At 42.1% G+C, this 26,848-nt stretch overlaps 1 protein-coding gene across 1 annotated transcript in view; it reads left to right on the top strand.

The window, feature by feature from the left end:
• TGFBR2 (transforming growth factor beta receptor 2) overlaps nt 1-15,245 on the top strand; it is an 86,806-nt gene extending 71,561 nt beyond the window's left edge. Inside the window, exons 6-7 of the mRNA XM_074195632.1 lie at nt 9,824-9,951; nt 12,253-15,245. Coding sequence (XP_074051733.1) covers nt 9,824-9,951; nt 12,253-12,432 — 308 coding nt within the window. The 3' untranslated portion in view covers nt 12,433-15,245. The remainder of the gene's footprint in view (nt 1-9,823; nt 9,952-12,252) is intronic.
• Nucleotides 15,246-26,848: the final 11,603 nt, after the last annotated feature.

The following is a 26,848-nucleotide window of genomic DNA, read 5'->3' as shown; positions in this document are numbered from 1 at the left end:
TCAGCTGGATCTAGGTTTATAAACGCATTTACATGTTCTCATTCAAATAGAGGAAACTGCACCAAGGCCAAGTCATGTTTGATGGGAGGAAACCGTGTCTTGAACAATCAGAGTCCTCCATTGGGAAATAGTGAATTCCCTTTCAATTCACGTCTTCAAGTAGAGACTGAGTGACTCATTTTATTTGTGGGATGTATTCCCCACATACATCCCACAAGTGTGGACTTGTGGGATAGTGGGGAGCTTGTTTTCTATGTAGATTATATTGCATGGCCTCAGAGTTCCCTTCCAACTTTCAAATACCAAAAGAGTGGGTATTCTTTTGAGAGATGTATTGGTTGTAATAAATGATCATCGAGTTGCCTTCCAACTTAAACATTTTTCTAGGATTATTAGCCTTATAAGAGAATCTTTGCCATAAGGAACTCCTAGTGAGGGAATTCCCTCCATCAATGACCTTGTTTTACAGCTTAGAGTCCTCTAGGTTCCCCAAGAAGTTGTAACATCTGTCAACGAATGTCAGAGACAGTAATGTACTCTAGGTTTTTCTAGACTCAGATCTGTTATCTCTCCACCTATTTCATGCAGCCTCTATCAAGACTAAGTAGCCCAGGGGTGGCTAGGTAGCTCAGTGGATAAAGTACCAGCCCTGGAGTCAGGAGGACTTGGGTTCAAATCCGGTCTCAGACACTTAATAATGACCTAGCTGTGTGGCCCTGGGCAAGCCACTTAACCCCATTGCCTTGCAAAAACCTAGGGGAAAAAAAGGTTAAGTAGCCCAAATCAATTTTGAAGTCCATAGGTTTTAGCTCAAAAGTCTAACCATTCCAAAATGGAACCTTTTTCCAAAATGGCGAGCTCATTTCAGATTTTGCTGATGTCAGTGACAGAAGACTTCATTTAATCTCTCCATCTTGGTATCTGATAATCAGCAGACTTGAGCCGTATCTCTCATGCCTTGTTCGAACAGCATACCACTTATTAAGGGTTTGTTGTGAGTTTCCGGTCCTAGAATCTCTCATTGTTATCCATCACCCCAAACCTTTCCTGTTGCTCTTTGCTGAGCCTGGCAGAATTGGGCTGGTGGAAGAGCCAAGCTCCCTACCCCTCCTTCCACACGGACCAAACTTAGAAGAGATATAAACACAGTTTCCCTAGGAAGGAAGACTGAGTGAACCCTTCATAACCTTCAGAATCAGACCAGAAAACTCTTTAGGAACAGGAAAAAGGCGACTCCAGTCTTTGGTTTGATCTCAATCCCACCTTCCTGTTTCTTCCCTCCCAATCGCCTTTTGATATTCTCTGAAAATTGCTTTAGTCCAGTGCCTTTCTTTGATCCTTTCTATGGACTTTCACATAATAACAACCACAACAATATTAATAACCAGCAATTTATATGGCTTTAAAGTTGGCAAAGCACCTCACATATATTAATCCATTTGATCATTCTGAAGGGGAGGTTTGCTTAACACCAGACCTTCTCTTCCTCAATATAAAGAGAAGTACAATGGATAGAGAACTTGCCTTGGATTCAGGAAGACCTGGGTTCAAGTCTCCTCTCTGACATACGCCTAATTTGGGGTGACAAGATGTTTCTTAAGTCTTCCCTCTGAAGACTCAAGACAGAACCTCACCAAATTCAGTGTTTACAAATACCTTTTACTTTCAAAGATCACCCTTGTCCCTTGCATAAATCAACCAGCATTTATTTAAGCCAGGTACCTTCTTAAGCCCTGGGCATGCAAAAGGAGACAAACACATAAGGAGTTTATAACCCAGTGGAGAGAGACAGTATGAGAACAGCTATATACAAATAAGATATACACATATTTACACACCCACACATTACATATGCATTTATGTATATTTGTGCATACCCATCTATTGAGATATTTATCTATATCTATCTATCTATCTATCTATATATATATATATATACACACACACACACACACACACACACATACATACATACGTGCTAGGTGGCGCAGTGGGTAGAGCAACATCCCTGGAGTCAAGAGGACCTGAGTTCAAATGTGATCTCAGTTACTTAATATTTATTAGCTGTGTGACCCTAGGCAAGTCACTTCACCCTGATTACCTCTCATCCAAGGCCATCTCCAGTCATCCTGATTCCTATCTGGCCACTGGACCCAGATGGCTTTGGAGGAGGAAGTGAAGCTGGCAACCCCCTTCACTCCAATCTAATTCATGTGCTTGTTATGGCATCACCTCCCAAATGTCAGGGTCTTCTTCAAGAAGGAAGGGTAAGGGCAGCTAGGTGGCACAGTGGGTAGAGTACCTGCCCTGGAATCAAGAGGACCCGCATTGCAGCCTCAATAATTGCCTAGTTGCATGACCTTGGGCAAATCATTCTTAACTCCACTCTTAGACTCCATTGCCTTAAATAAATAAAACTAAAAAAAAAAAGAATGAAGTACAAACATCATCACATCTATACATATATACATGTTTACATAATTCGTATATAGGATAAATGTCTCCCTAGAAAGTTCCAAGGACTAGTAAAGAGAACTAGATATGAATTCAGCTTATTACTATTTATTACTTTTTTCCTTGCTATGAACTTATTTCCTTGGTACATACTTTCCTAACCTTTCGATGATCTTCCCAAGGATCCATAGTGGGGTTATTAAACTTTTTTTGTCCATGAATTCCTTGGACAGTCTGGTAAAAAATATTCAGACCTCTTCTCAGAATAATGTTCTTAAATCCAAAAAAAAAAAGAATACTTGGAAAGGAAGCCAAAGATTAGTGAAAATAAAAATCTGAAATAAACATTTTTTTCCCTGTTCAAGTTGATGTATTGCCGAAAATCTCTAGCACTTAACCTCTTTTTGGAGGCCATGAGAGAAACTAAACTCTCTCTGCTCTCTTCATCTACATCCCCCTGAAGGCAAGATTAAGAGCCCCCATTCTAGGGTGCTGAAGAGTCCCCCCAGATTATCTCAGACCGCCTGTCGCAACTGTAATCCCTGGTCCCCACCAAATCATTCATCTGCACTTGTGGTAGCAGAGGCACGTGATCAGAGCACTGAAATTTTAAATTACAGCCGAATTGCTCCAAAGTCACATTCAATTTTCAGGTTTTGGATGTAGATGGAGAAAAAGGGGAAATGATGGTAGATGGGATTTAGAGTTAACTTTTTGTTTTGTTTCTATGAGGGAAGTTGGAAACTAAGTTTTATTCATTGGGGGCGGGGTGAGTTCCTTGACCCTGGCCTCCACCAAGATCACTGATAATTCTACTGTGTGGATCCAGCTTCTAGGTTGAGGTTAGGGAAAGCAGTAGGAATAAATGGTAGCAACAGAGCCTTTCAGGGCAGCCTTTGGTAGAACTAGACATATCTAGGCTTCCATTTTCATGTCCTCAGGATTGGCAAGGCAGCAAAGCAAGCAAGAATTTAAGCTAGCGAGTAACAGAAACCCATGAAGGCCATTGAGGTCATCCTTGGATTGCTAGAAGCATCGCCAGGCCCCTCCTTCCCCCAATAAAGTCAGCAACAGAGAGGAGGCAAATAAGAGCCTAGGCCAGGCTGAGTTGCCCCAGTTTTCCTGGGGAGCCTCATTTGGAATGCAAATTGAGAAACTCTGGGGCACTACTTGGGGAAAGCTTTCCCATTCACTTCATCAGCACCACAGCTGTGCACCAGATGCTGGGATTCCAGAGGAATATTATTTCTCCCCCAAAGACCTGCCTTCAGAGTGAAGTAGATGGAGAGGGCCAGGAAAGTTGAATTTCTCTCATGACCAGAAATTAAAAACATTGGCATCAATCTGGAGATGCCAAGACTTTCTCAGTGAGCCCGGCCCCCCAAACCTGGGGTGACCCAAGAGCCCCGAAGGGAGGAAAAGTTACGCTTAAACAGTCAAGGAAATCACTGTCTTCAGAAAGGGCTGCTGTGACTTCAGGCAGGGATGGAGGAAGGGGAGTCGGGATGGCTGGTGTGCCGTCTCTGGAGCCAAGGCAGAAACAGGAACTGGTTTTGATTAAAAAACCCTGCTGACTTGGCAGCACATGATTTGAGGAAGGAGGAAGGTTTGCTATTACATCATCTTTGGGAGGCAGTGTAGTAGTCTCTAGGGTGTAGACAGTCCAATAATAGATTCGCGGAAAACCTAGATTCAAAATCCGATTCTGATGCTTATGGTTGTGAGACCCTGGGCAAACCTTAGTTTCCTCATTTGTACAATGGAAATGGTCACATTGTGGTACCTTCTTCACAGGTTGTACCATCATGTAACTGGTCCATTGCTATAGAAACATCATTTGGTCTTATTAATAACAAACGTCTTGCAATTCTATAATCCTCCCTGATACTTTTTAATCAGGTCTGGATGGAGTCCAAACTAGAAAAAGGCTAAAAATAATTCCATTTCATATAGTGTTCCATGTTTTTATTCTCAACCAAGAAGCATTGATGAAATGTTCAATATGAGTCTTGTAAAAATTGTAAAAATTTGCATTTTTTGTTGTGTTGTTGTTCAGTTGTGTCTGACTCTCTGTGACCCTATTTGGAGTTTCCTTGTTACCCTTTCCCTCTCCAGCTCATTTTACATATGAGGAAACCAAGGCAGACAGATAAAGTGACAACCAGGGTCACATAGTTAATGTCTGAAGACAGATTTGAACTAAAGAAAATGGGTCTTCCTGAGTCTAGGCTTGACACTCTAGACCGAGCCTCCCTGTCTGTGGGGGTACAAAAAACTGAAATGAAATAGCTCCTGCCCTTCAGGGAATTTCACTCTAATGGGAAGTCCTCATGCATTAATAGATTTATTAAAAAAAAACTTAATGTTCTATATTAGTAAACCAAAATAAAATTGTTTAGTAAATAAGATAGTAAATTAATTTAAGTGCAGAAAGTAGAACTTTCCAATCTCTCTCTTTATGGTCCCAACAGAACTTTTGCCCACTGGTTCTCACTTACTTTTCCCCTTCCCTGCCCATCATTTGAGTATTCTTGTTTCTTCTAGCTTGACTTTATCATGTCTCATCATTCTGTAAAAAACTTACCCAAGTTCCTCTTGCTTAATGACATGAGACGCCAATTTATTTAACCATTCTGTTTGTCATAGCATTTCCCTCAGTTTCCCCATCTGTAAAGTGAGTGGAGGAGGAAATGATAAACCACTCCAATATCTTTGCCCAGAAAGCCCTAAAATGGGGTCACAAAGAGTAGGATTTGATAGAAATAAATGAACATCAAAATTTGTCTTGTTGCCAGGGTTGTACAGTGATTTTTTTCCTTTATTTTAATTTTTTATTTAGTATTTTCTTTTCCCCCAGTTTGTGTAAAAATAATGTTTAACATTCATTTTTAAATGTTTAAAATTCTCTCCCTTTCTCCCCTCTCCCCCTCCCCCCCCACAAGCAATTTGATATGGTTATTAATGTGGAGTCGTGCAAAACATTTCCCTAAAAGCCATGTTGTGAAAGAAAACATAGGCTATCCCAACACCTCTAAAAAAGAAACCTTAAGAAAAATAAAGTTAAAACAGTATGCTTCAGTCTCTATTCATAACCATTACTTCTTTCTCTGGGGATAGATGCTATTCTTCCTCATATCAAAATCATGTTCAAATTTTAAAAAAGATCTCTAACCTCTATGTTTTTCAGGCAGATTCTCACCCCGTCCATACTTTGTCCTTTCCCCTGAGTTTGGGGAACGTAGAGAGAAGGAATTCTCCATGAGGACCCTCTCTCTGCCTGGGCAGATCAACATCTGTTCTTAGAATCTAATCTGGGGGTCCTGAGAGCTGAAGATATTTGTAGAGGGTCATAGTCAGTATGTGTCTGAGATAGACTTGAACCCAAGCCTTCTCAACTCCTCTGTATACCTATCATATTGCCTCTCTTTCTAAGTAAAAGGAACATTTAACCCCAGACTTTTATCAGAGTCCAGCTTCTTCATTTCACCAAGAAATCTTGACTGAGAGCAGGATTATAGTGACTTGCTTGTTAGGGCAGAGAGAGGAAAGATTTGAACCCAGATCCCATAGTTTATGAGCACCCATCCTGAACAGTAGACAAATGAGACCCTGGTGTAATGGAAGGAGACAGTAGACTTTCAGTGCAATGCTTGTTCCTAGGGAAGGGAAATGAATCATCCCAAGTCAACAGTGAGTTTCCTCATCTCTAAAATAAGGATCCTTAACCCCTAAGATAATCTTCCAGCTCATTCTGTGATCCCATGATCCTAGGGGATTTCTCAAGTTCTTCTGGCTCCAGATTTAATGTTCAGCTTATGGGCTTCTCCCTACAGAAAGTCAGGCTCAGGATGGGCACTGTTTTGACCAGAAATTTCAAGAATTCATATTTATGGGTAATAGACACAAATCTGTCCATCCACACACTGATGAATAAGGTTGTCACTTTAAAAACCTGATTCACCCATTTTGTGGGTGACAACCATTCTCTCTCTCCTCCTGCAAGGAACAAAAAAGGCATTTGGAGTAGGATTCAGTTGAAGTTGGCAGTGGTTTCCAGGAATAAAGTGTTCAATTAAGGCTTTTGATGATGGATTGGTCTTGGGGGGAGGGGAGCTGTTTAGAAGGAGACAACACCATGACTGTTGTTCCCAGCTTCTCAGAGCTGACATAGGTTAAGTAGAAGGAAGCTAGTCATCACAAACATAGCCAGATGTCACTCTTACCTGGGAGGCACTGTAGAAAGCATCTGGTCCAATTCTTTCATTTTACAGTTGAGTTACCCAAGACCTGGGGGGGCTGCAAGATGGTTACAGTATACAGTGACAAGCTTGGAATCAGGAAGAGCTGAGTTCAAATCCAGCCTTAGACATTTACTGGTTGTGTGACCCTGGGCGAGGCACTTCACCGTGTTTGCCTCAGTTTCTTCATATGGAAAATGAACTGGAGAAGGAAGTGACAAACCATTCTAGTATCTTTGATGGGAAACCCTAAATGGGTTCATGAAGAATGGGACACAACTGAAAAATAACTGAATGATAATAACAGCAGCTACCTGCGGTCTAGGCCACCTAGTAAGTTAAATACTTAAAGAGGACACATTTGAATTCAGGAGTTTTGTCTCCAAATCCAATGGCTTCTTTCTACTGTATCCCAATGTGACTTCTTCCCCCTCTCCTAACCCCTCAGATAACCAGTTTTGTTTTGTTTTTTGCTCTGGTTCCTAGATAAAGTTAATGATTTTTGCCTAGGAAATACAAACCCATGACAAAGTATGAACCCAGTTTTGGAAAAATGATGCCCCCCCCACCCTTCCATCTTCACAAAAAAAAGGTATTTGGGAGTGCAGGGAGAGGACAGAAAGCCAACCTGTGATTAAGGAGTAGTGGTGACCCAGAAGAGTGAGCTGTGCCTATTTTTTAATTGTGTTTGTGAGATACCTTTCCTAGAAGCTGGAGGAAACAGGCCTAGTCAGAATCTGGAGTTCTTAATTCTAATTCTGATGCTCCCATTTATGACATGAACTTGGGCTTTCGTCTTCTCCTGGAATGAAGGGGTTGACTGTAGATTCTTAAGGTTCCTTCTACTTTTTAAAATCAGTTTAATCCAAGGGATATTTTTTAAAAGTTCCTTCAGTTTTAAAGAATATTCTTCCAGGTAATAGATCATTCAGGGACTGGTAGGCCCACGTTCTGTGAAATATTAAGCCTTAAGTGAAACAGGAAAAAAAAATCCAAAATCAACCCCGAAGTCAGTCTGGAAGACCAGATTCTGCCAGCCTCTGCCCAACTTGTTCACCTTCTTTCTATATATCAGCTAGGTAATATTGACAGGAGGGAGAGTTCCATCACCCCTGGGTGGAGAAGAAACTCTCCCATGTCCTCTCACCAAACTGTCTGGAAAGAAAAGACAATCCCTGGAACAGTCTCTGTCTTCCAGGGATGGAAGTCTTCCTTGCCATCCTCTGCTTCCTCCAAGAACTTGGCTGGACTATCACACTTGGTTTTAAAACAAGCTCCCTCTGGTCCCTGAATCCCTATGGTCCCAGCTGATAGTGAAGCTGGGACTGGCAGAGAGCTGGAGAGCTCTGAGCTGCAATAGGTCAAACCAATCAGAAGTCTTCTCTAGCTGGCACCATTATAGTGGAAGCCACTGGGAGCCAAGGGCCACAGACTCCCGGGCCAGCCAAGGTCAGAAAACGGAGGGAGTCAACGCTGTTGTGCCCATCAGTATTGGCCTGGGTGAGAGAGGGAGACCCACTCCACCCTGCCCCATGCAAAGTACTCTGAAAGAGATGGTTTTTTAATCATTATTATGTTATAAAATCTTAATTCCTACCAATTGATGTAACATCTTGGCATGGAGATTACCCTAGGGACTGTCATACCAGGCTGTGCTCATTGGCCCAGTGATCTGTGAGTTTGTTCTCTCTCTCTCTCTGTCCCTCTGTCTCTGTCTCTGTCTCTCTCTCTCTTTCCCTTCCTCCTTTTCTCCCTCTCACTCTATCATATATATATGTGTGTATATCTTCTATTAACAAGCCTCTACATCCATCTATTCTATCTATCTATCTATCTATCTATCTATCTATCTATCTATCTATCTATCTATCTATCCATCCATCCATCATCTCTCTTCCTTTCTACCTACCTACCTGATTGACTATCTGTCTGTCTATCTATCTATCTATCTATCTATCTATCTATCCATCCATCCATCATCTCTCTTCCTTTCTACCTACCTACCTGATTGACTATCTGTCTGTCTATCTATCTATCTATCTATCTATCTATCTATCTATCTATCTATCTATCTATCATCCATCCATCCATCTCTCTTCCTTTCTACCTACCTACCTGATTGACTGTCTGTCTGTCTATCTATCTATCTATCTATCTATCTATCTATCTATCTATCTATCTATCTATCTATCCATCCATCCATCCATCTCTCTTCCTTTCTACCTACCTACCTGATTGACTGTCTGTCTGTCTATCTATCTATCTATCTATCTATCTATCTATCTATCTATCTATCTATCTATCTATCTATATCTCCTTACCCCCAACCCTTTAAAATAGATATACATAATCAAATAAGACAACCCTACACCAATCATTTCCAAAAATGCATGTCTCGATCTTGTCCAGATTCCAACATCTCTGTCAGAAAGTGGATAGCTCTTCTTAATGGGTGGGTCACGCAAAAACCATGGCAGGCCATAGTTTGCCAGACCCTGTTCTAGGCTGTGCTGTAAGAGTCTAAATTACGTGGGAAAAGTTTCCTCACCTGAAATTGGTAGATAAATGTAAGACTTCATTATGCACTTAACTGTTTGCAGAGCATTATGCTCAGTGATTTGACTGTAACCATAGACCAGTGGACTTGCTTGGTCTTGCCCTTATTCTTATACGAAATACAAGACTAGGGATCAGAAGGGACCATAGGAAGCATTTAGGACTGTAACCTCATTTTATGGATTGAAGATTGCTATCTTCCCTCTATAACCCTGGGCTGTCACTTCTCTTTTTCCATAAAAGGGGATGTTGGCAACAATTCAAACCTCCTCATTTTATAGATGAGGAAACTTTCATAGTTGAGGGGAAGAGGGCAAATCGAGGAAAGACATATGACTTACCCAAGGTCACCAAAAAGAGAAGCATCAGAGGGAAGATTTGAATCCACCTGACTCGAGAGCCAGGGCTCTTTCCACTATGGGTGGTGGGCTCTGGTTTATTTACACTCTCTTGCCTACCCTTCCCCACAGCCCATGCAGTTTGGTGCACTCCACTGCCCACCTCTCATCAATTGGACAGTCCATCCTCACACTGCTACCCTTCTCATTGGCTGTCTTTGTATATTCTCTTCGCAGAGGTCAAGGAATATGAGCCACCGTTTGGTTCCAAAGTGAGGGAGCACCCCTGCGTGGAGAGCATGAAAGACAACGTCTTGAGAGACAGAGGGCGACCCGAGATCCCCAACTCATGGCTCAGCCACCGAGTGAGTATTGGCTGGTGCGGGCAGAAAGGCTCTCTGGGACTGGCAGGAAGAGGAAGGACATTCTGGGGGGTTGGACAAGACCTGGACCACAGGCTCTCTCTGTGCTCAATGCCCTGGTTGTTTTGGAGAGAAGATGCTATTCCTATAAATGGCAAACTCCACCCAGCAGGTGCTTTCTAAATGGAGCATTCAGTAAAGAAGGATTTAAGAGGATATGTCATTTTTTCCGAGCTATTGTATCCCCTTCAGCTGCCCCTTGAACATTGTTTTGGCTCTAGTTGCCCCCCAGGCAGGGTGTATTACATATGGGATTTCTATTTAATTCCCTCTCATTCCCAGTCCCTGCCAGAAGTTCTCTCTACAGCTGGGAAGAGGTGGGATTTTTTTCTCACCTTTTTTGTTTGTTTTTTAGTTTTTGCAAGGCAATGGGGTTAAGTGGCTTGCCCAAGACCACACAGCTAGGGAATTATTAAGTGTCTGAGGCCAAATTTGAACTCAGGTCCCCCTGACTCCAGGGCCAATACTCTATCCACTGTGCCACCTAGCCGCCCCCCCTGTTTTGCTTTTTTTTTTAACATTACTTGGTTGAAATATGACTTCATACAAGTGTGTGTGTGTGTGTGTGTGTGTATGTGGCAGAGACAAAATCCCACAGAGAGGCAGAGAGACAGAGGGAGAGATACACAACAGAAAGAGAGAGAGAGAGAGAGAGGAGAAAGAGAAGAGAGAGAGATACAGATATATAGTGACAGAGAGAGAGATAGAGAAAGAGAGGGAGACACCGATAGATAGATAGATAGATAGACAGACAGACAGACAGACAGACAGACAGACAGACAGATAGATAGATAGATAGATAGATAGATAGATAGATAGATAAGCAGACAGAAAAAGAGAGAGAGGAGAGGAAGCAAGAAAGAGGGGGTAGAGATATACAGAGATAGGTAGGTAGGTAAGTAAATGAATGGATGGATGGATGGATTGGATGGATGAAGGATATTAGAGAGGGAGACACAGATAGACAGAGACAGAGATAGATTCAAAGAGATAGAGAGGCAGAGACAGACAGAGAAGAGAGGTCAGGAATGTTTTTTGTGATATTCACAGAAAAGGACCCTCCATGTAAGGCTACCTCATGTGCTATGAATATCCTTGATTAGCCAGTAAGAAGACTGTAAAAAATTGTTTGGCATCCACTGGAAGTTATAGTCAAATCCTGAGGTTTCGGGCAGGGCAGAGCATGTTCAGATAAGAAAAGAAAACAATGTCTACAAGTCAGGAAGATAGATGGAGCAGGAAGAATCCAGCCTGTGCTGCTGCTGGAAGCACCTCTGATAAAGCCTGGCCCAGTCCAGTCCAGGGCAATCCAGGCCCAGACTTGGTTCAAGGTGCTTCCCCTGGTCATAGAGGCCAAGATAACCTTCCCCTGAGAAATGTAGGCCTGTTTTGTGTATACTTGGAACCAAGCAGGGTTCTCTCTCCATTGCCTGTTCTTTCCTCTTCCCTGCAGTAGGTTTGGGGTAATGAAGCTATTATTCATGGTGATAAAATTCTGGAATGAATTTGCATAATACATTTTTCCTCTTAATGAGATTTGTCGCACTATTGATTTCAAGTTAATGCTTAATATTTAATTTAATTTACTGCCTGTAATTACAGTGGCAGAACAAAATAAATGTTGCTTGTGTACAAACAATGGCATTCTACTATTAACGGCACTATCCGTCAATACTACCAATTAGGTAAATGATGCAATTAATTCAGCTTCATGAAATCATTGGGTGGGGGAAGGAGGCTTTGAGGTTTGCTAGGACATGGAGTGGTGGGAGCCACTAAAAATCCAGGCTCCCATAGCTGTGTTTGTGCTTTATCTGTAGAGCTGGGACCAGACTGGAAGTGGGGTCACTTGAGAGTTTTATTGTCCCCATGTTCATGGAGAAGAAATGTCTCTGCTGGCTGGCTAGGGAAATACTCAGTGATGCCCAAACCTTGGGGAGGTGTGAGGGACTTCTATGACTGAGATACTAGGAGTACTCTAGGAGGTGAGGGGAGATAGTATAATGAATGAATACAGGACCTACGTGAAGGTCTCAAGAGCCGAGTTCAATCCTGCCTTGGTGACTGTCCCAAGTAAATGCATTAGTGATCTACACAACTTGGAGATTCTGAAAGAATAAATGAAGACTGGGCTTTGGGGTAAAGGTATCTGGGTTTGAGTCTGGCCTTCACCTGTCCAGTCTCCTCACATCTCTAGAGGCCTCATGGCTGACTCCCCATCTCTCTTGACCTTTTCCCTTGTAGGGTATCCAGATGGTTTGTGAGACTCTGGCCGAGTGCTGGGACCACGATCCGGAAGCCCGACTGACCGCTCAGTGTGTGGCTGAGCGGTTTGACGAGCTGGGTGACCTGGACAGGCTATCGGGAAGGAGCTGTTCAGAGGAGAAGATCCCTGAGGACTGTTCTCTGAGCCCCACCAAGTAACCTCGGGCTTGGCTCACGGTGAGGGCAAGGACGCTGCCCATCCACTCTGAGGCCCGAAGGCCGAAGGCCGGAAAACGCCATCTGATAAGTCTCGGCCTGGCTTCCTGTGAAACCGAGGGGGTCCCTGCACTCTCTTGAAGCCGGAGCTCTAGAGAGGAACTCACTTTGGTGGGAACCAAGAGCAGGCGGGGAGTGGGTGACATAAAGCATTCTACGCCTCTGACATTGTCATAGGATAAGCTGTGTTAGCACTTCCTCAGGAAATGAGATTGTTTTTCCCCTTTCCTTACAATAGCCAATAACAATTGCACTTTATTAAGGCCTGTATATAACTATGGAATAGCTATGTTTTATATATATAAATATATATATATATATATATATATCTTTATCTATAGTTCTCTCTACAGCCATACTCTGTAGAGACGTGGAAAAGAGGAGAAAGCCAAGGAGAGTATCGTGTCAGAGGAATGAGGGAACAGAGGGCACCCCGCAAGAAAGCATTAGCTCCTCTCCCTTCCCCCAGATATATAGAGGCAAATAGCTACTAAGGAGTGGATTGGGTATCCCACACCCCTGCTATTTCCCATGTTTCACAAGAATGCCAAAGCTCACTCCTGGCCCAGATCAGCAGTTCTTAAACCTTGCTCCTCTGTACTTTGCGGGTTCATACATGGGCTTCCAACTGACTCCTCCTGGCCCCTGACTTTGGGGTCACGTTCTTTAAAGGAACTCGGAGTCTTTTATACCTATCTTCCTGTTGGCCAGGAGCCTTTTAGATACACTGTGTTTGCAGGCTAAAGAGAAATGTGGAGAGCAGCTTCCAATGTGCTCCCACAAAATCAACCAAAGCCAGATAGATATTTTCCATTTGCCTTATGTTCTAGTACATCTTTGGGATTTTCTTTATGAAGAAATTATCATGAATATTTTATTCCTGAACCTTCCACCACTACTTATCCTGCCCCCTGTCCCCCCCCCCAAAAATCATGAGGCCAAATCTCTGTTCCCTAACCCTAACACCCCAAATCTTGAAATCCGTTATTTTAGTCTCTCATTTTCTATGCAAAAGCCAATGAATTCCATCTCTCCCCATCCCCTGAATGCACTTGGACACTTTGGCATTATGGGAAGGAGATGATAAATGATATTCTTGTAGGCTTGGATCTTACAAGATATATATATATATAAGCCCTGCTCTAACCCTGAACTTGCAACAAGTTTTCCTCTGGTTATTCCTGGGGAGTCCTGGTTTCTTCCTTCATTTGGAATGAGAAGAGATATGATCCAGTAGGATCTGGATTGATTCCTGACCCTGCCATCTGTATGTATGACCCTGGACAAATTGTTTTTACTATCCAAATCTCAGTTTTCAGACCTATAAATACTCTATGACTTTGAGGTCCCTTCTGACTCAAAATCTGTATTCTCACCCCAAATCCCATCCGAAGATATAAAGACAAGAGTGAAGTCCTTATTGGAGGGTAGAGGTGGGATAGGACCACCCTCAATCTTTGAGGCTTTGTGGGGCCACCCACTATCTCCCAGAGACCTTTGTAACTAGCCTCAGTCAACCCCCAGGCTTTGCAGAGCCAGCTCTATCTGCAAGGCATTCAGGAATCTTTGTCAGCAGCACTGGGCCTTGCATGGTGGCCCAGAAGGAATCCCATTTCTCCACACGAGAGCTTCTAAAAAACTCAAAGAACTTCAATTTAAAAAATGCTTCTGGAGCTTCCCTCTCTCTGCTTTCAAGTTGTGAAAGGCTTAAGAGAAAGGAACTTCAGACAAGGGGGCCAACTCAGATTTTGAAGGGGTGGGGGACATGTAAAGAGAAACTGAGATGGAATAGAGGGGGAAGGGCAGTGCCCATCCCAGGGCTGCATTAGTCAGGAGAGGGGGGAGATGGGCAGGAATCTGTGTCTCCACTGTCTGTCCTAAAAAACCCATTTTCATATCTTAGTGCCTTTGGACAGCTGGGGCCCATTGACCCGTCATGGTCGATGGGTAGAATCCTCAGGTACCAGCTTATTCATGGTCTTCCCCCCTGGCAAGTAATCAACATAAACTGGAATGTAGAATAATGTTATACTGTGGCCTGTTTGTATTTTCTCATTCAAGGCAAAAGACTAAGGAATAACGTCCTGTAGTTCCTGGAGATGCCAACTTTTTTTTTTTTCTGAAACTACCGCCTAAAGGGAAATCTTTATTCTTTTAAGGAACATTTCAGCTGTGCGTGACGTATGAATAGGAATGTGAATTCTATAGAAATGCTTTTTTATCAAATGTTTCAAGCACTTATTTCCACTCTAAGCCGTTTTTTACAAAATAAATCTAATGTTTAAGTCAAATAAAGCAGTAACGCTCAGGAAAACTTTGAGTCTGTGGCTCCTTCGGACGGTGGTGAAGTTGGCAGCCTTTGTTTTCTTGGTGTTACACATGTGTGAGCCTCTCCCTACACAAACGCCTACAAACTTGCCCACATACATAGATTTACATGCACTTTGGCAGACCCATTTCCACAGACATTCACATACACACACTTGCAGACACACATCTACACACACCTGGAGATACCCACACCCACTCATATATATTAACCCCATTTATAGATCTATATATGCCTCCCCACAGACACATGCCTTCAGGGACACACACTCGCACATACATGTTCACACACCTGTAGGTACACACACCCATCAGACCCATACAGAGGCCCACTCTGAAGGTCACAGGTGCTCATCCTTCTCTCTGGCAGGTGTGGGGTGTGTGCATTCTTCCACTTGGGGCCTTTTCTTCATTTCCTTGGGAAATCCCCACAGCAGCCACCGCAGCTTGTCATCACCCCTCTTGATTTTCTCTATACTATTTCCACTGGAGTATGGCAGTCTGGGAAGGCACAGTTGGTCAGGCCAAGCCAGCAGCTGGCTGAACTCCCCGGGGGTAACCCTCATAGTCCATCCCTCTGGCCGGTTTGATCCAGGAGTCATTCTCAAGGTTTCAATTTTGTAGGCTCCTATTTCGCCCAATGAGGAAACCAAGGCAGAGAGAGTGACTAAGTGTCTCACTTAGGATCGATCACAAGGACAGTGAGCCTCTAAGATAGAATTTGGAAGTCCAGCCTCCCATGGAGCCATGGGAGGATGAGATAAGATCTCTTGAAACTCTGGATCTATGGTTTTACAATTCTATTGAGTGCCCACAATTTGCAAGGAATTTTGAGAACTTCTTGGTTTGATTTCATTGGCACAAAGACCTTTCATATGAGCGGTGCAGGTGGGTTCTTTCTCTGTAGCTCAGTGACCAGTAACACAGGCAGTGGGTCAAAGGAAGGACCTGGTTCCAAGACCTCAACTCCTCTGGGGTGATCTGCAGATCGAATCAATCCATCACTGAACAGTTATTAAGTACCTTCTAAACTCAGGAGAGACAAGAAGAAAGAGATAGTCCCTGCCCTCAAGAAGCTTATGCTCTAATGGAAGAGACAGCATGTAAACAAATATGAATAAAGCAAGACATATATGGAGGATAAACAGGGATTAGTGAACATGAACCATTTTAAAGAAGGGTTGGGAAAAAATTCTTATAGAATTTTAATTGGAATTTAAAGGAGGAAGTCAGTAGTGAGGAAAGGAGGAAGGAAGACATCCTAAGCATCAGGGACAGCCAGAAAGCAAACTACAAGATGTAAACCCTGCCCTCGAGCCCAATTATTGAGGGTGGGTGAGAAAAAATTTACAAAATCCCAAATGCATGATTTATTTTAAAAAAGAAACATATATATGTATATATTTATGTATGTTTATAGGAGCTATTTAAACTTATATCATTTGGTCTTCACAACAGCTAAAGGAGATAGATACTATTATTATAGCCATTTTACAGATGAAAAAACAATCATATACCTTTGGGACCACATTTGAACTTGAATCTTTTGATTCTATGGATGTTCTGCAAACTATGGAGCCCTTAGCATCTCAAGATATCATTAAAGAAATTAGCCTTTGAAGAGAGTTGGTCAGTGAGTGAGGGATGATGACTGGGAGATGATGGTATGGTCTTCACTGGTATTTTCAACTGAGAGGAATTAAGAAAAGTCTCTAGCAAAATGTGCAGACCCCCTGTGGCAAAAGTGATTGGGGGAAAGGAGGGACAGGGATGTCTCTAGTTGAGTAGTATGGATAGGTTGCAGTCAGTCCTCATCTTTGAAGGGAATACCACACATCAATGAGATGCAGAATGTTGTACTTATATATCCATTTGATACTAGATTATCTTTTATAGATTATCTCCTCTAGATTATGTCTCTATCACTCCTCCTGATGCCCTCTTGGGCTCATGCCTCATTTGGTCATTTCTTACCTGTGACCTCATCTCACACCTGTATGAACCTTATATCTTCTGAAAAATGAAGGGACTGGACTCTGGCCATTAAGATCCCTCTCAGTCATGAATCTATGAGCCAAGTTCCCAGGTCTCCCCTTGATTTTGATTCTAGGTCATGCCTCAGTAACCTAGAGCTGAGTTCCTGCCAAACAAATTCCTCCAGTACAGAAGCTAGGGGTCCCTTGACCCATGAGCTCTGTTAGGGGAGCTCAGCTCAAGCTTCTAGAAGGCTGGGAGCCTTTGGCTTGGCTGGAAGGAGCCCCCATGATCCTGGATGGAGAGGCAGGATGGCCTCTCCCGAAAGCCAGCAGATGCCCCTTGCCAATGAGGCATTGCCACTTTGCAATTGGCATTATCATCTTACACCAGAACAGAGTAGTGGGTGCAAATGAGAAACTAATGAGATCAGTCTCCCGGGGAAATTGCTTCCACAAAACTGCAGATAAGGCTTTCAAGGGGGGAAATAATCAGTTCCTGCCTCATTCACTTGCCACAAAAGCCACCCATGTTGAGGAATGTTTGTATCTTTTCTTCGACTTGCTCATTTTCTTTCTGAAAGGGTGGCTTCATCACTGCTTATCACATTTCCAATTAGGCTGGGTTTTTAAAAAATTCTAATAATTCTCCATCCCTTAGAGGTTCCTGCTCTGGGGCCTCCCTCTTCCCCTCTAAGCTCTGCAGATAAGGAGGGCATTGTGACAGGGGGCATATGCCAGGGTTTCCATCACCCTATTCTCTTTTGTGATTTAATTCTAATATGCTTCCTAATCTATAGTGCATTTTTAAATAACACTGCTAATTGTCTTCCTGTTCTAATCAAGTCAAAATTGCACATGATGTGAATGGCCCTCCATCCTTTTGGCTGCTAGGAACCAGGACATAGACTGTTGCTAGGCTGAAAAGGAGCTTGGCAGAACTGCCTATCCAGACAAAGATGAATACTTTGGGTTTTCTTGTTGGGGGGAGAGAATGGGACACATCTAGACCTGTAATTTCCTCAGTATACCCTGAGTGTACACTCTCCACCAATAGAGACTGTTTTTTTTAACTGAGCTACCAATTGACCTGGTACTGGTATTTGAATGGGGGGGGGGGGGGTTGAAAGATGGTGAGCAGGATGGCATGGTGGGATAGATGTAGGTTCCAATCCAGGCTTTACTTCCTGAGTGTAACCTTGGGGAAGCTCCTCTTACCTCAGTTTCCTCATCTAAAATAAAAGGTTTGGGGGCAGCTAGGTGGTGCAGTGGCTAGAGCACCGGCCCTGGAGTCAGGAGGACCTGAGTTCAAATCCAGCCTCAGACACTTAATAATTACCTAGCCACTTAACCCCATTGCCTCGCAAAACCTTAAAAAAATAAATAAATAAAATAAAATGAAATAAAATAAAATAAAAGGTTTAGACTAGAAGGCCTCTGGCATCCTTTCCTGTAGTCCATGATCCTATGATGAGACAGAGAGAAGAGAGGGCCAAGGACTTATCCTTGAATCATGAATATAATGAGAACCTATGAAAGAAACTAAGGGGAGAACATGGTGTCCCAGAAGTCAAGGATAAAAGAAGCTTATGGACAATAACCCAGAGACTCCAAATGATACTTATATACTCACTCTGCCCTACTTAGGAGATAATTAATGCATAGGATCTCACGTTCACGGACCCAGAAGGTAATAGATTCTGACCCTCTCATTTGACAGTTAAGGCATCTGAGCTTCTGAGGCAAACACGGTCACATCAATGGCAGAATGGAGATTTAAACACAAATCTCTTTGACTCCACCCTTTAAAGACCAACTCAGTTGCCTTACCTGGCATACCTTACCATATTTTCTTAGCTGATGATAACGTTCTCTCTCTCTCTTAACCTCACAATTTATTTATAATAAAAGAATTTATATAGCACCTTAGAGTTTGTAAAGCAATTTACAAATATTTCATTTGATCCTCACAACAGTCCTGGGAGGTAAGTACTATTATTATTATTCCCATTTCACAGATGAAGAAACTGAGGCAGATAGAGGTTAAATATCTTTCCCCCAGTCGCACAGCTAGTACCTGAAGCCAGAATTGTATTCAGGTCTTCCTGGATTCATCCCTGACACTCTACTGAGGCACTCACCTGGACTTACCATGTAATTTTGCAGTTTCTATGATGATGTCAATCCTTCTATTAGATTCTTGAAGGCAGGGACCATAGCAAGATTGGAACTCAGAGGGCAGCTAGGTGGTGCAGTGGATAGAGCACCAGCCCTAGAATCAGGAGGACCTGAGGTCAAATGTGACCGCAGAAACTTAAAAATTGCCTAGCTGTGTGACCTTGGGCAAATCACTTAACCACATTGACCTGCAAAATAATAAAAGATTGGAACCCAGGTCCCGAACTTTATCCATTATACCACTCACCTGCTAATTTACATTTAGATTGTGTTTTAAGGGTTATGAAACCCTTTATACAGCCCACCTCATTTGGAAAATGCCATAGTGGGTTGCAACAAGGGTGCCAACTCAGCTCTGTTCTCTACCCTTCAGGGCTGCATCACTGGAATTTGAGGAAGAGCATTCTTGTTACATCTATATTGTCAACCCCCAAAAGCTCAGGAATGTCCTAGAAACAGCTCACTTCCTTTAGAAATACTATATAGGTTTTTCATCTATTGTGAAGTAGGTTGGGCCAGACACTGGAGGCGTTAGTTTAAACAAACTAGCTAATCCGACTAGTCAGATCTCAGACATTCTAAGGATCTTACACATGAAGTTTTGGGGTTTACCACAGGCATCTACAGTTAAGGGGGGAAAAGGATATAATTCACTGCATGAAAGCCTCTGCTGGGGTCATTCTCCCAGAAAGACGAGTTGGGGGCTCTCGGTCTGCCATCTAGGGAAGGACAGAAAAAAGGGGAGTTGGGCATTTCGATCTCAGGGATGCTAGATGGATTCATACCACGTGATCAAGTAAGCAATGGACTTTTATGAAGTTTCCCTACTGTGTACTAGACTCTGAGAGAAGATAAAAAGGCATCATTTTTAACGGACACCGTTTTACATTCTAACATGGAAGACAACCCTCCTGTTTTAATTTTTCCTAAAATTTCCTCCTTCGAAGGGTAGCCTCTCTGTATCTGAGATTTAAGGGAAAAAACAGGATTTGAGAAAAAATAGCTCACATTTCTTTTGCATTTTACCTCTAAAAGGTAGGAAGTGCAGGGAGCATGATCCCTATTTAACAGATGAGGAAAGAGACTCAGAGAGGCCATGTGACTTGCTCATGATTCCACAGCTAACTGTATGAGCCAGGGTTTGAACTCATTTGAATGGTAGAAGTAGAAAGGATCATTGTTCAGTTGATAGCTTACCCTTTTGTGGTTAAAACATTTTATAAGCATCTCATTTGATTATTGCAACAACCCTATCTGTTAGGCACAATATCTCCATTTTATAAATAAGAAGACTGAGGCTCACAAGGGTAACAGATTCATTTTTTCATAGCAAATGATATTGGTATAGAACATTAAGGTCTACCATGTATTATCTCATTCAATCTTTCAACAACCATAGGAGATAGAAGCAATAGATATCATCAGAGCCATAACTCATATGGGGTGACTGGGATGTTGCCCAGGGTGCCCGACATCTGGTTAATGTGCTTCTCTTCTGCTCATTAGGAGCACAACAAAACAGACCACCATCAAAATAACTGCAGTTTAAGGAGTAACATCTGTGAGGGAGCTAAGAATTTCTCTGAAGAATTTGACAACATTCTCTAAACTCAATTAATATATACATTAAAGTCAATGATTTCAATGCAGAAATGGCCAGAAGTGAAATAGTAAAAGGAATCTGTTGGAAATTGTAAATTGGGGATGAGAAATGAAAGAGATTCAAGAGATGTAGACACAGAAACTTTAGGCTTACACAACATCCCCTTTGGTTTACTTCCCCATCTTGTACTGGTATTTGAAGATTGGGTTCCAAAGGGGGCTGCTATTAGCTTCAGGGTTCTATAGGTAATCTTAGGGGTCTTTCCTTCTGTCCCTGTAGTTCATGAGCCCCCCACTAGTGTTCACTCCCTTAACAATAAGCTAAGGCATTTACTGTTTTTTTTGGCAAGGCAATGGGGTTAAGTGACTTGCCCAAGGTCACACAACTAGGCAATTATTAAGTGTCTAAGGTCAGATCTGAACTCAGGTCCTCCTGACTCCAGGGCGGGTGCCCTATCCACTGTGCCACCTAGCCACCCCCCCCCTTTTAAGGCATTTACTAAAATGATAAAGTGGCAACATTAAGAAAACATTTCCAAAATTCAGGGAGCGTTTCCTGACAAATACACAAAAGAAGGTAAAAGTAAACAGTAACCTAAATTGCAATGGCAATGAGTTAAGGCAGTCACGTGGCAAAGACAACTCATAATTCTGGAGTTACAGGATTCCTGCATCCTTTGGTTCTCCAGAGGGACCCTTTGAAGTTTACTGTGGACCACAGATCATTTGAACCAGATTTTCAAAGTGATGGGCATCTCATCTGGGTGGATTAATCTGCTGCTAGTCATGTTGGTCATTCAGCTGTGGGGCAAGGGTCATACTGTCAGACCGGACTGGGAAGTCACTCTTCTGTTGGACAACAAACTCAGCTGTTCAGCTTTTCCCATGACACAGTGTCTCTAGATGGGTCTCGAGACACTGGACTTGCTTTTTAATAGGTAGTTGTAGGATTTGACACCTTCATCCTTGACCTGGTTGGCTCTTGCTTGATACAATGCTCCTCAAGTTCAAGAATTTAGAGTTAAAAGAGATCATCTCATCCAATCCACTCAGTTTACAGATGAGGAAACTGAGACTCTGAAAAATGACTTGCCTATTGGAGAGGAAACAGCAGATATACTCAATGGGGTATAGACATCTAGAGTAAAAACGAGAGAAGGGGGACAGGGGAAGGGGGGATGTGAGTGATGGAGGAGAGGTTAGACTGTGGGGGAGAGTGGTCAGATATAACACATTTTCTTTTTTACTTCTTGCAAGGGTCTGGGATTGGATGACCTGTCCAGGGCCACAGGGCTGGGTGGTTGCTGGGCCTAAGGGGTGGTATGTGGGCTCAGGGCCTCTTGGCCCCAGGATGGGTGATCAGTCTGCTGCACCACTCAGCTATCCTACAGCACATTTAAAAAGAGGGACAGAGTGAAGGGAGAGAGAAAATATAGTATAAGGTAGTGGGGAGGTATGAATGGAGGGAGTTGCGATCAGCAGTGGTCACGGTGGAAAAATATGTAAGTAACTTTTGTAATGGACTTAACATAAAGAATGTGACCCACCTGTGACACAGCTGGTGGTATTGGAACACAGACTAAAGCACATTTATTTTTATTTTCATTTTTTTTCTCTTTCCTTTATTGCTTATGAGGGTCTATATTTTGGGGTGGAGGGGGTGTTATATTTATTCTTAAACAAGAATGTTTTAGTAATGTATAAAAAATCATTTGTACAAAAATTTAAAAAAACATTAAAAAAATGACTTGCCTAAAGTCATATTGTTAATAAATGGTAGAGGCAGAACTTGAATCCAGAACCTTTGATTCCAGATATAGTGATTTTCCTACCATATTGTGAATTCTGAGTTTCCTTCAAGGTAAAAATTATGTGGACTATTTTCCCTTGAAAATTTTATCATAATTCAGTACAATTAGCAAAATCATCAGAACCAGCTTCATAAATTTACTAACTTTCCAATTGCCTCAAAGTCCCACATCCATTCTGAATAAATGATTCTTATTCAGTAGTTCAGATCCAATTTGACCTTGGGCCATTTCATAGTAGTTTTCTTCTTCATTACCTACAATGAAGATCAAATTCCCTTAATTGGCCTCTCTCAAATTTCTCCTCTGGGCAAAAACTAAAAATATTATTCAGAGATCACAAGAAAGGACTTGAGCAATCGTCATGTCCAACTCCCTGATTTTACAGATCAGTAAACTGAGACCCAGAGAGGGCTAATGACTTGCCCAAGGTCACATCAGCAATAAAATAGAACCATTAAGAGTTGAATCCAGATCTGCTAACTTTAAATAGTGTTTCTCCGATACCTACAATACCTTCTTACTGACTATACCTTTCAAGCTTTTAACCAATGGTTAAAATTGTCATTAAGATTAACATGATTTTTAATAATAAATTTTTAATAATAAAAAGGTTTGTTCAGAAACCCAGAAGGTGGGGTTACATTTCTCATGGTGAAACATTTTTATAGCAGATTTGTTGTGTGTGGTGACAAAGATTTTGAAGCTGAGGAGAGATGGGTGTCTATTGGTTAAGGGAATGTTTGAGCAAATTAAGGTTTCTGTTTATTGCTGTTGTTCAGTCATTTTTTCAGAAATGTCTGAGTCTTTGCGACTCCATTTGGAATTTTCTTGACAAAGATCCTGGAATGTACTATTTCTCCAGCTCATTTCATGGAGACAAACAGGATTAAGTGACTTGCCCAGGGTCACACAACTCCTAAATATCTGAATTTGAATTTGAACTCAGGGCAGTGAGTATGACTAACTAAAGCCCAGTATTCTATTCACTGTACTACCCAGTTGCCCCTAAGATATATGAATGTGATGAAATATTAATTGTCCTATGAGGAATGGTGAAGGAAATAGTTTCATTCCATTCCGGCCTTACTGAGGTCTCTCAACATGTAACAGCATCCCCCTGGAACTCCTTCCTTTTTTTTTTAAATGGGAGGGGAGGTGTAGGAGGAGCAGAAGGTGAATTTTCACTCGTTGAAAGGAATAAAATTGAATTAACAAAATGATATTTATCTGGAAAGGCAATTGTAATGGCATGGGATCATCACAGTTTGCTGGAGCTTTCTGATCTTCCAGTGGATCTGTGATCTTAGAAGGTCTCTACTCATGTCTATTGTTCTGTGCATCTCATTCATGCCTGCCCATAAAGTGACCACAGAGAGTTACTCCCATTATGCCGATTTAGATAATTAGGAATCCCAATTCCTCCCATCCTTTGGTCCCAAGTGCTGCAGTAGCAATAGTACTTATTACTATTTGATCTTCACGTTCAAAGGGACCAAAATGATATCATGATGTTAATTTTAAGGTCCATTATTTTTTCTTGTAGAGCTAATATCATTCTTTGGATACAAACAGCACTAAACCTTAAAGCTGGGAAAGTTCCATAACATGGCAAAATGGACAGAGACATTGAGCTTCTTACAGTATAGACACTTGGAATGGTCCAATAATGGTGATTAGAATGGGGACTATTTAATTCCATCTTTGTCTTTGGGCGACCTTTTCATTCTTTTGATTGGGTTCTTGCTGTGCAAATTTCCCTGTTTTGCTTTTGAAGTAAATTTTAGTTGATTGTTGTATATTTGCATCATTAGTGTAATTACTTATAATTATCGGCTTGATGTGAAGGCATGTGATTGTGGAAAGCTGATTCAGCATGTGTGTGTGTGTGTGTTTCTCTTAGTCTCCACCTTGTTTTCTTCCCACCAGAGATTTTTCATGACAGGTGTGTAATTAGAATTATTTTAACGTGTAATCACTCAAAACTTGTTTCATGTCTTCAACACAAAGCATGGGGGCTTTTGTGTTGGAGGGTGGCTAGACAACAGTTCATCTGAAAAACATCTGGGAGGCAGTTGGAGTGGACTGAAAACTCAGAATTAATCAACAACAATGCTCAGACAACCAAAAAACTGCTAACACAGCAAAAAAGGTCAGAAACAATGGAGGTAGCTATCTCACCGGACTGTGCTTTGGTTGGTCCATGTCTGGAGAACTACGTTCAGTTCTGGATGCCCCAGTTTAGGAGTGGCGATATAAAATTGGAAAGGGTCCAAGTTGACAAAAGAATTGAAATTGGGCCAACAGAAGAAATATTGAAAGAACTAGGAATATATTTAGTCCGGAGGAAAAAAAGGCTTAGTAGGAACAGGAGAGCTATCTTTTTTTTTTCCCATTCAAGAAAGATTTTCTTTATTTTGAATTTTACAATTTTTCCCTAATCTCACTTCCCTCCCCTGCACCCCCGCAGAAGGCAGTCTGTCAGTGTTTAAATTATTTCCATGGTATACATTGATCCAAATTGAATATGATGAGAGAGAAATCATATCCTTAAGGAAGAAAAATAAAGTATAAGAGATAGCAAAATTAGATAAAAAGATAACAGTTTCTTTTTTCTAAACTGAAGGTAATAGTCTTTGGTCTTTGTTCAAACTCCACAATTCTTTCTCTGGATACAGATGGTATTCTCCATCGCAGATTGTCCAAAATTGTCCCTGATTGTGGCACTGATGGAATGATCACGTCCATCAAGGTTGTTCATCACCCTCATGTTGCTGTTAGGGTGTACAGTGTTTTTCTGGTTCTGCTCATCTCACTCCGCATGAGTTCATGCAAATTCCTCCAGGCTTCCCTGAGTTCCTGTCCCTCCTGGTTTGTAATAGAACAATAGTGTTCCATGACATACATAGACCACAGTTTGCTAAGCCATTCCCCCATTGAAGGACATTTACTTGATTTCCAATTCTTTGCCACCACAAACAGGGCTGCTATGAATATTTTTGTACAAGTGATGTTTTTACCCTTTTTCATGATCTCTTCAGGGTATAGACCCAGTAGTGGTATTGTTGGATCAAAGGGGATGCACATTTTTGTTGCCCTTTGGGTGCAATTCCAAACTGCAGGAAAGCTATCTTTTTTTTTTTTTGCAAGGCAATGGGGTTAAGTGGCTTGCCCAAGGTCACACAGCCAGGTCAATATTAAGTGTCTGAGGTCGGATTTGAACTCAGGTCCTCCTGACTCCAGGGCTGGTGCTCTATCCACTGCGTCATCCAATCACCTGGAGAGCTATCCTAAGGTATTTGAAAGACAGTCACATTTGAACTTTTTCATCTTCCTCATCTGCCTTCCCCACCTTGAAGGAAGGGAGGAAATCAGCATTTATTAAGTACCTATTATAGCTCAGGCATTGATATGAGCACATTATAACTGTTATCCCCTTTGGTCCTCACAGAACCTTGGAAGGGAATTGAGAAAAATAAGACAGGCCAAGTCAATTTGTTGAGTCACAAGTCTGGCCTTGGTGTCTAAGGATTCTGGGTTTCTGACTCTGTCTCTTCTACTTTGAGTAGAACTTCTAACTTCTCTGAGCCTCAGTTTCCTCATCTGTAGTGAGGTTAGACTAGATGACCTGTAAGGTCCTGTCCCATTCACAATCTGATTCTGTGATCCAAAGAGGGGTGGAACTTACTCTGCTTGGCCAATGCTCAACGAAAGGGGAAGGGGACTGGACTGCCTTGGGGAAGGAGCCAATTTGTCCTCACTGGGGCACCTCAAGCAGTAATCACCCTCTGGTCCCATTCCCCCCCACCACCTCTATCCTTGCTTTTCTGCCTTTCTGGAGATAGTATTTGGGATAAATCAATCACTGGCCCTTTGATGCTCCAGTTATAGTTGCTTGCATAAATTAAATTATATTTTAAAATGGATAAACCAGGGGCAACCAAGTGGTGCAACAGATAGAGAACCGACCCTTGAGACAGGAGAACTCAAGTTCAAATCTGGCCTCAGACACTTTCTGTGTGACCCTGCCTACAAAAACAAATGTGTGTGTGTGTGTGTGTGTGTGTGTGTGTGTGTGTGCACGCGTGCGCACCAGTGCAGTTCAGAAAGACAGAGATAGAGACTGAGAGAGCCAAAGACAAAGAGGGGTCATTTTGCCGCTGGTGAGAGTTGAGGAGGATCCATTGAAGGAACTGAACATACTTTGTCTCAAAGACAAAATACTAAAAGAGAGACATGATAGACCTCATAATATCAGTCTCTTCTGGACATTCCCCAGCTTCTCTATAAAGCAACTCCATCAGTTGAATAAATCACTCTAAAAGAGAGCTGACCAGGACAGAGGACAAAGTAATATAGTATGATAGCATATGATACAGTCCAACGTGGCACAATATAATACAACGTACTCACATGGCATTATGGTATTACTCATGATATCATTATTATTTGCAGCTGTAACATGATTCT

The sequence above is a fragment of the Macrotis lagotis genome, chromosome 7, assembly GCF_037893015.1.
Source record: "Macrotis lagotis isolate mMagLag1 chromosome 7, bilby.v1.9.chrom.fasta, whole genome shotgun sequence".
In the NCBI taxonomy this organism is placed as follows: Eukaryota; Metazoa; Chordata; class Mammalia; order Peramelemorphia; family Peramelidae; genus Macrotis; species Macrotis lagotis.
The sequence above is the reverse complement of the archived record's forward strand: the minus strand, read 5'-3'. Positions and strand labels throughout refer to the sequence as shown.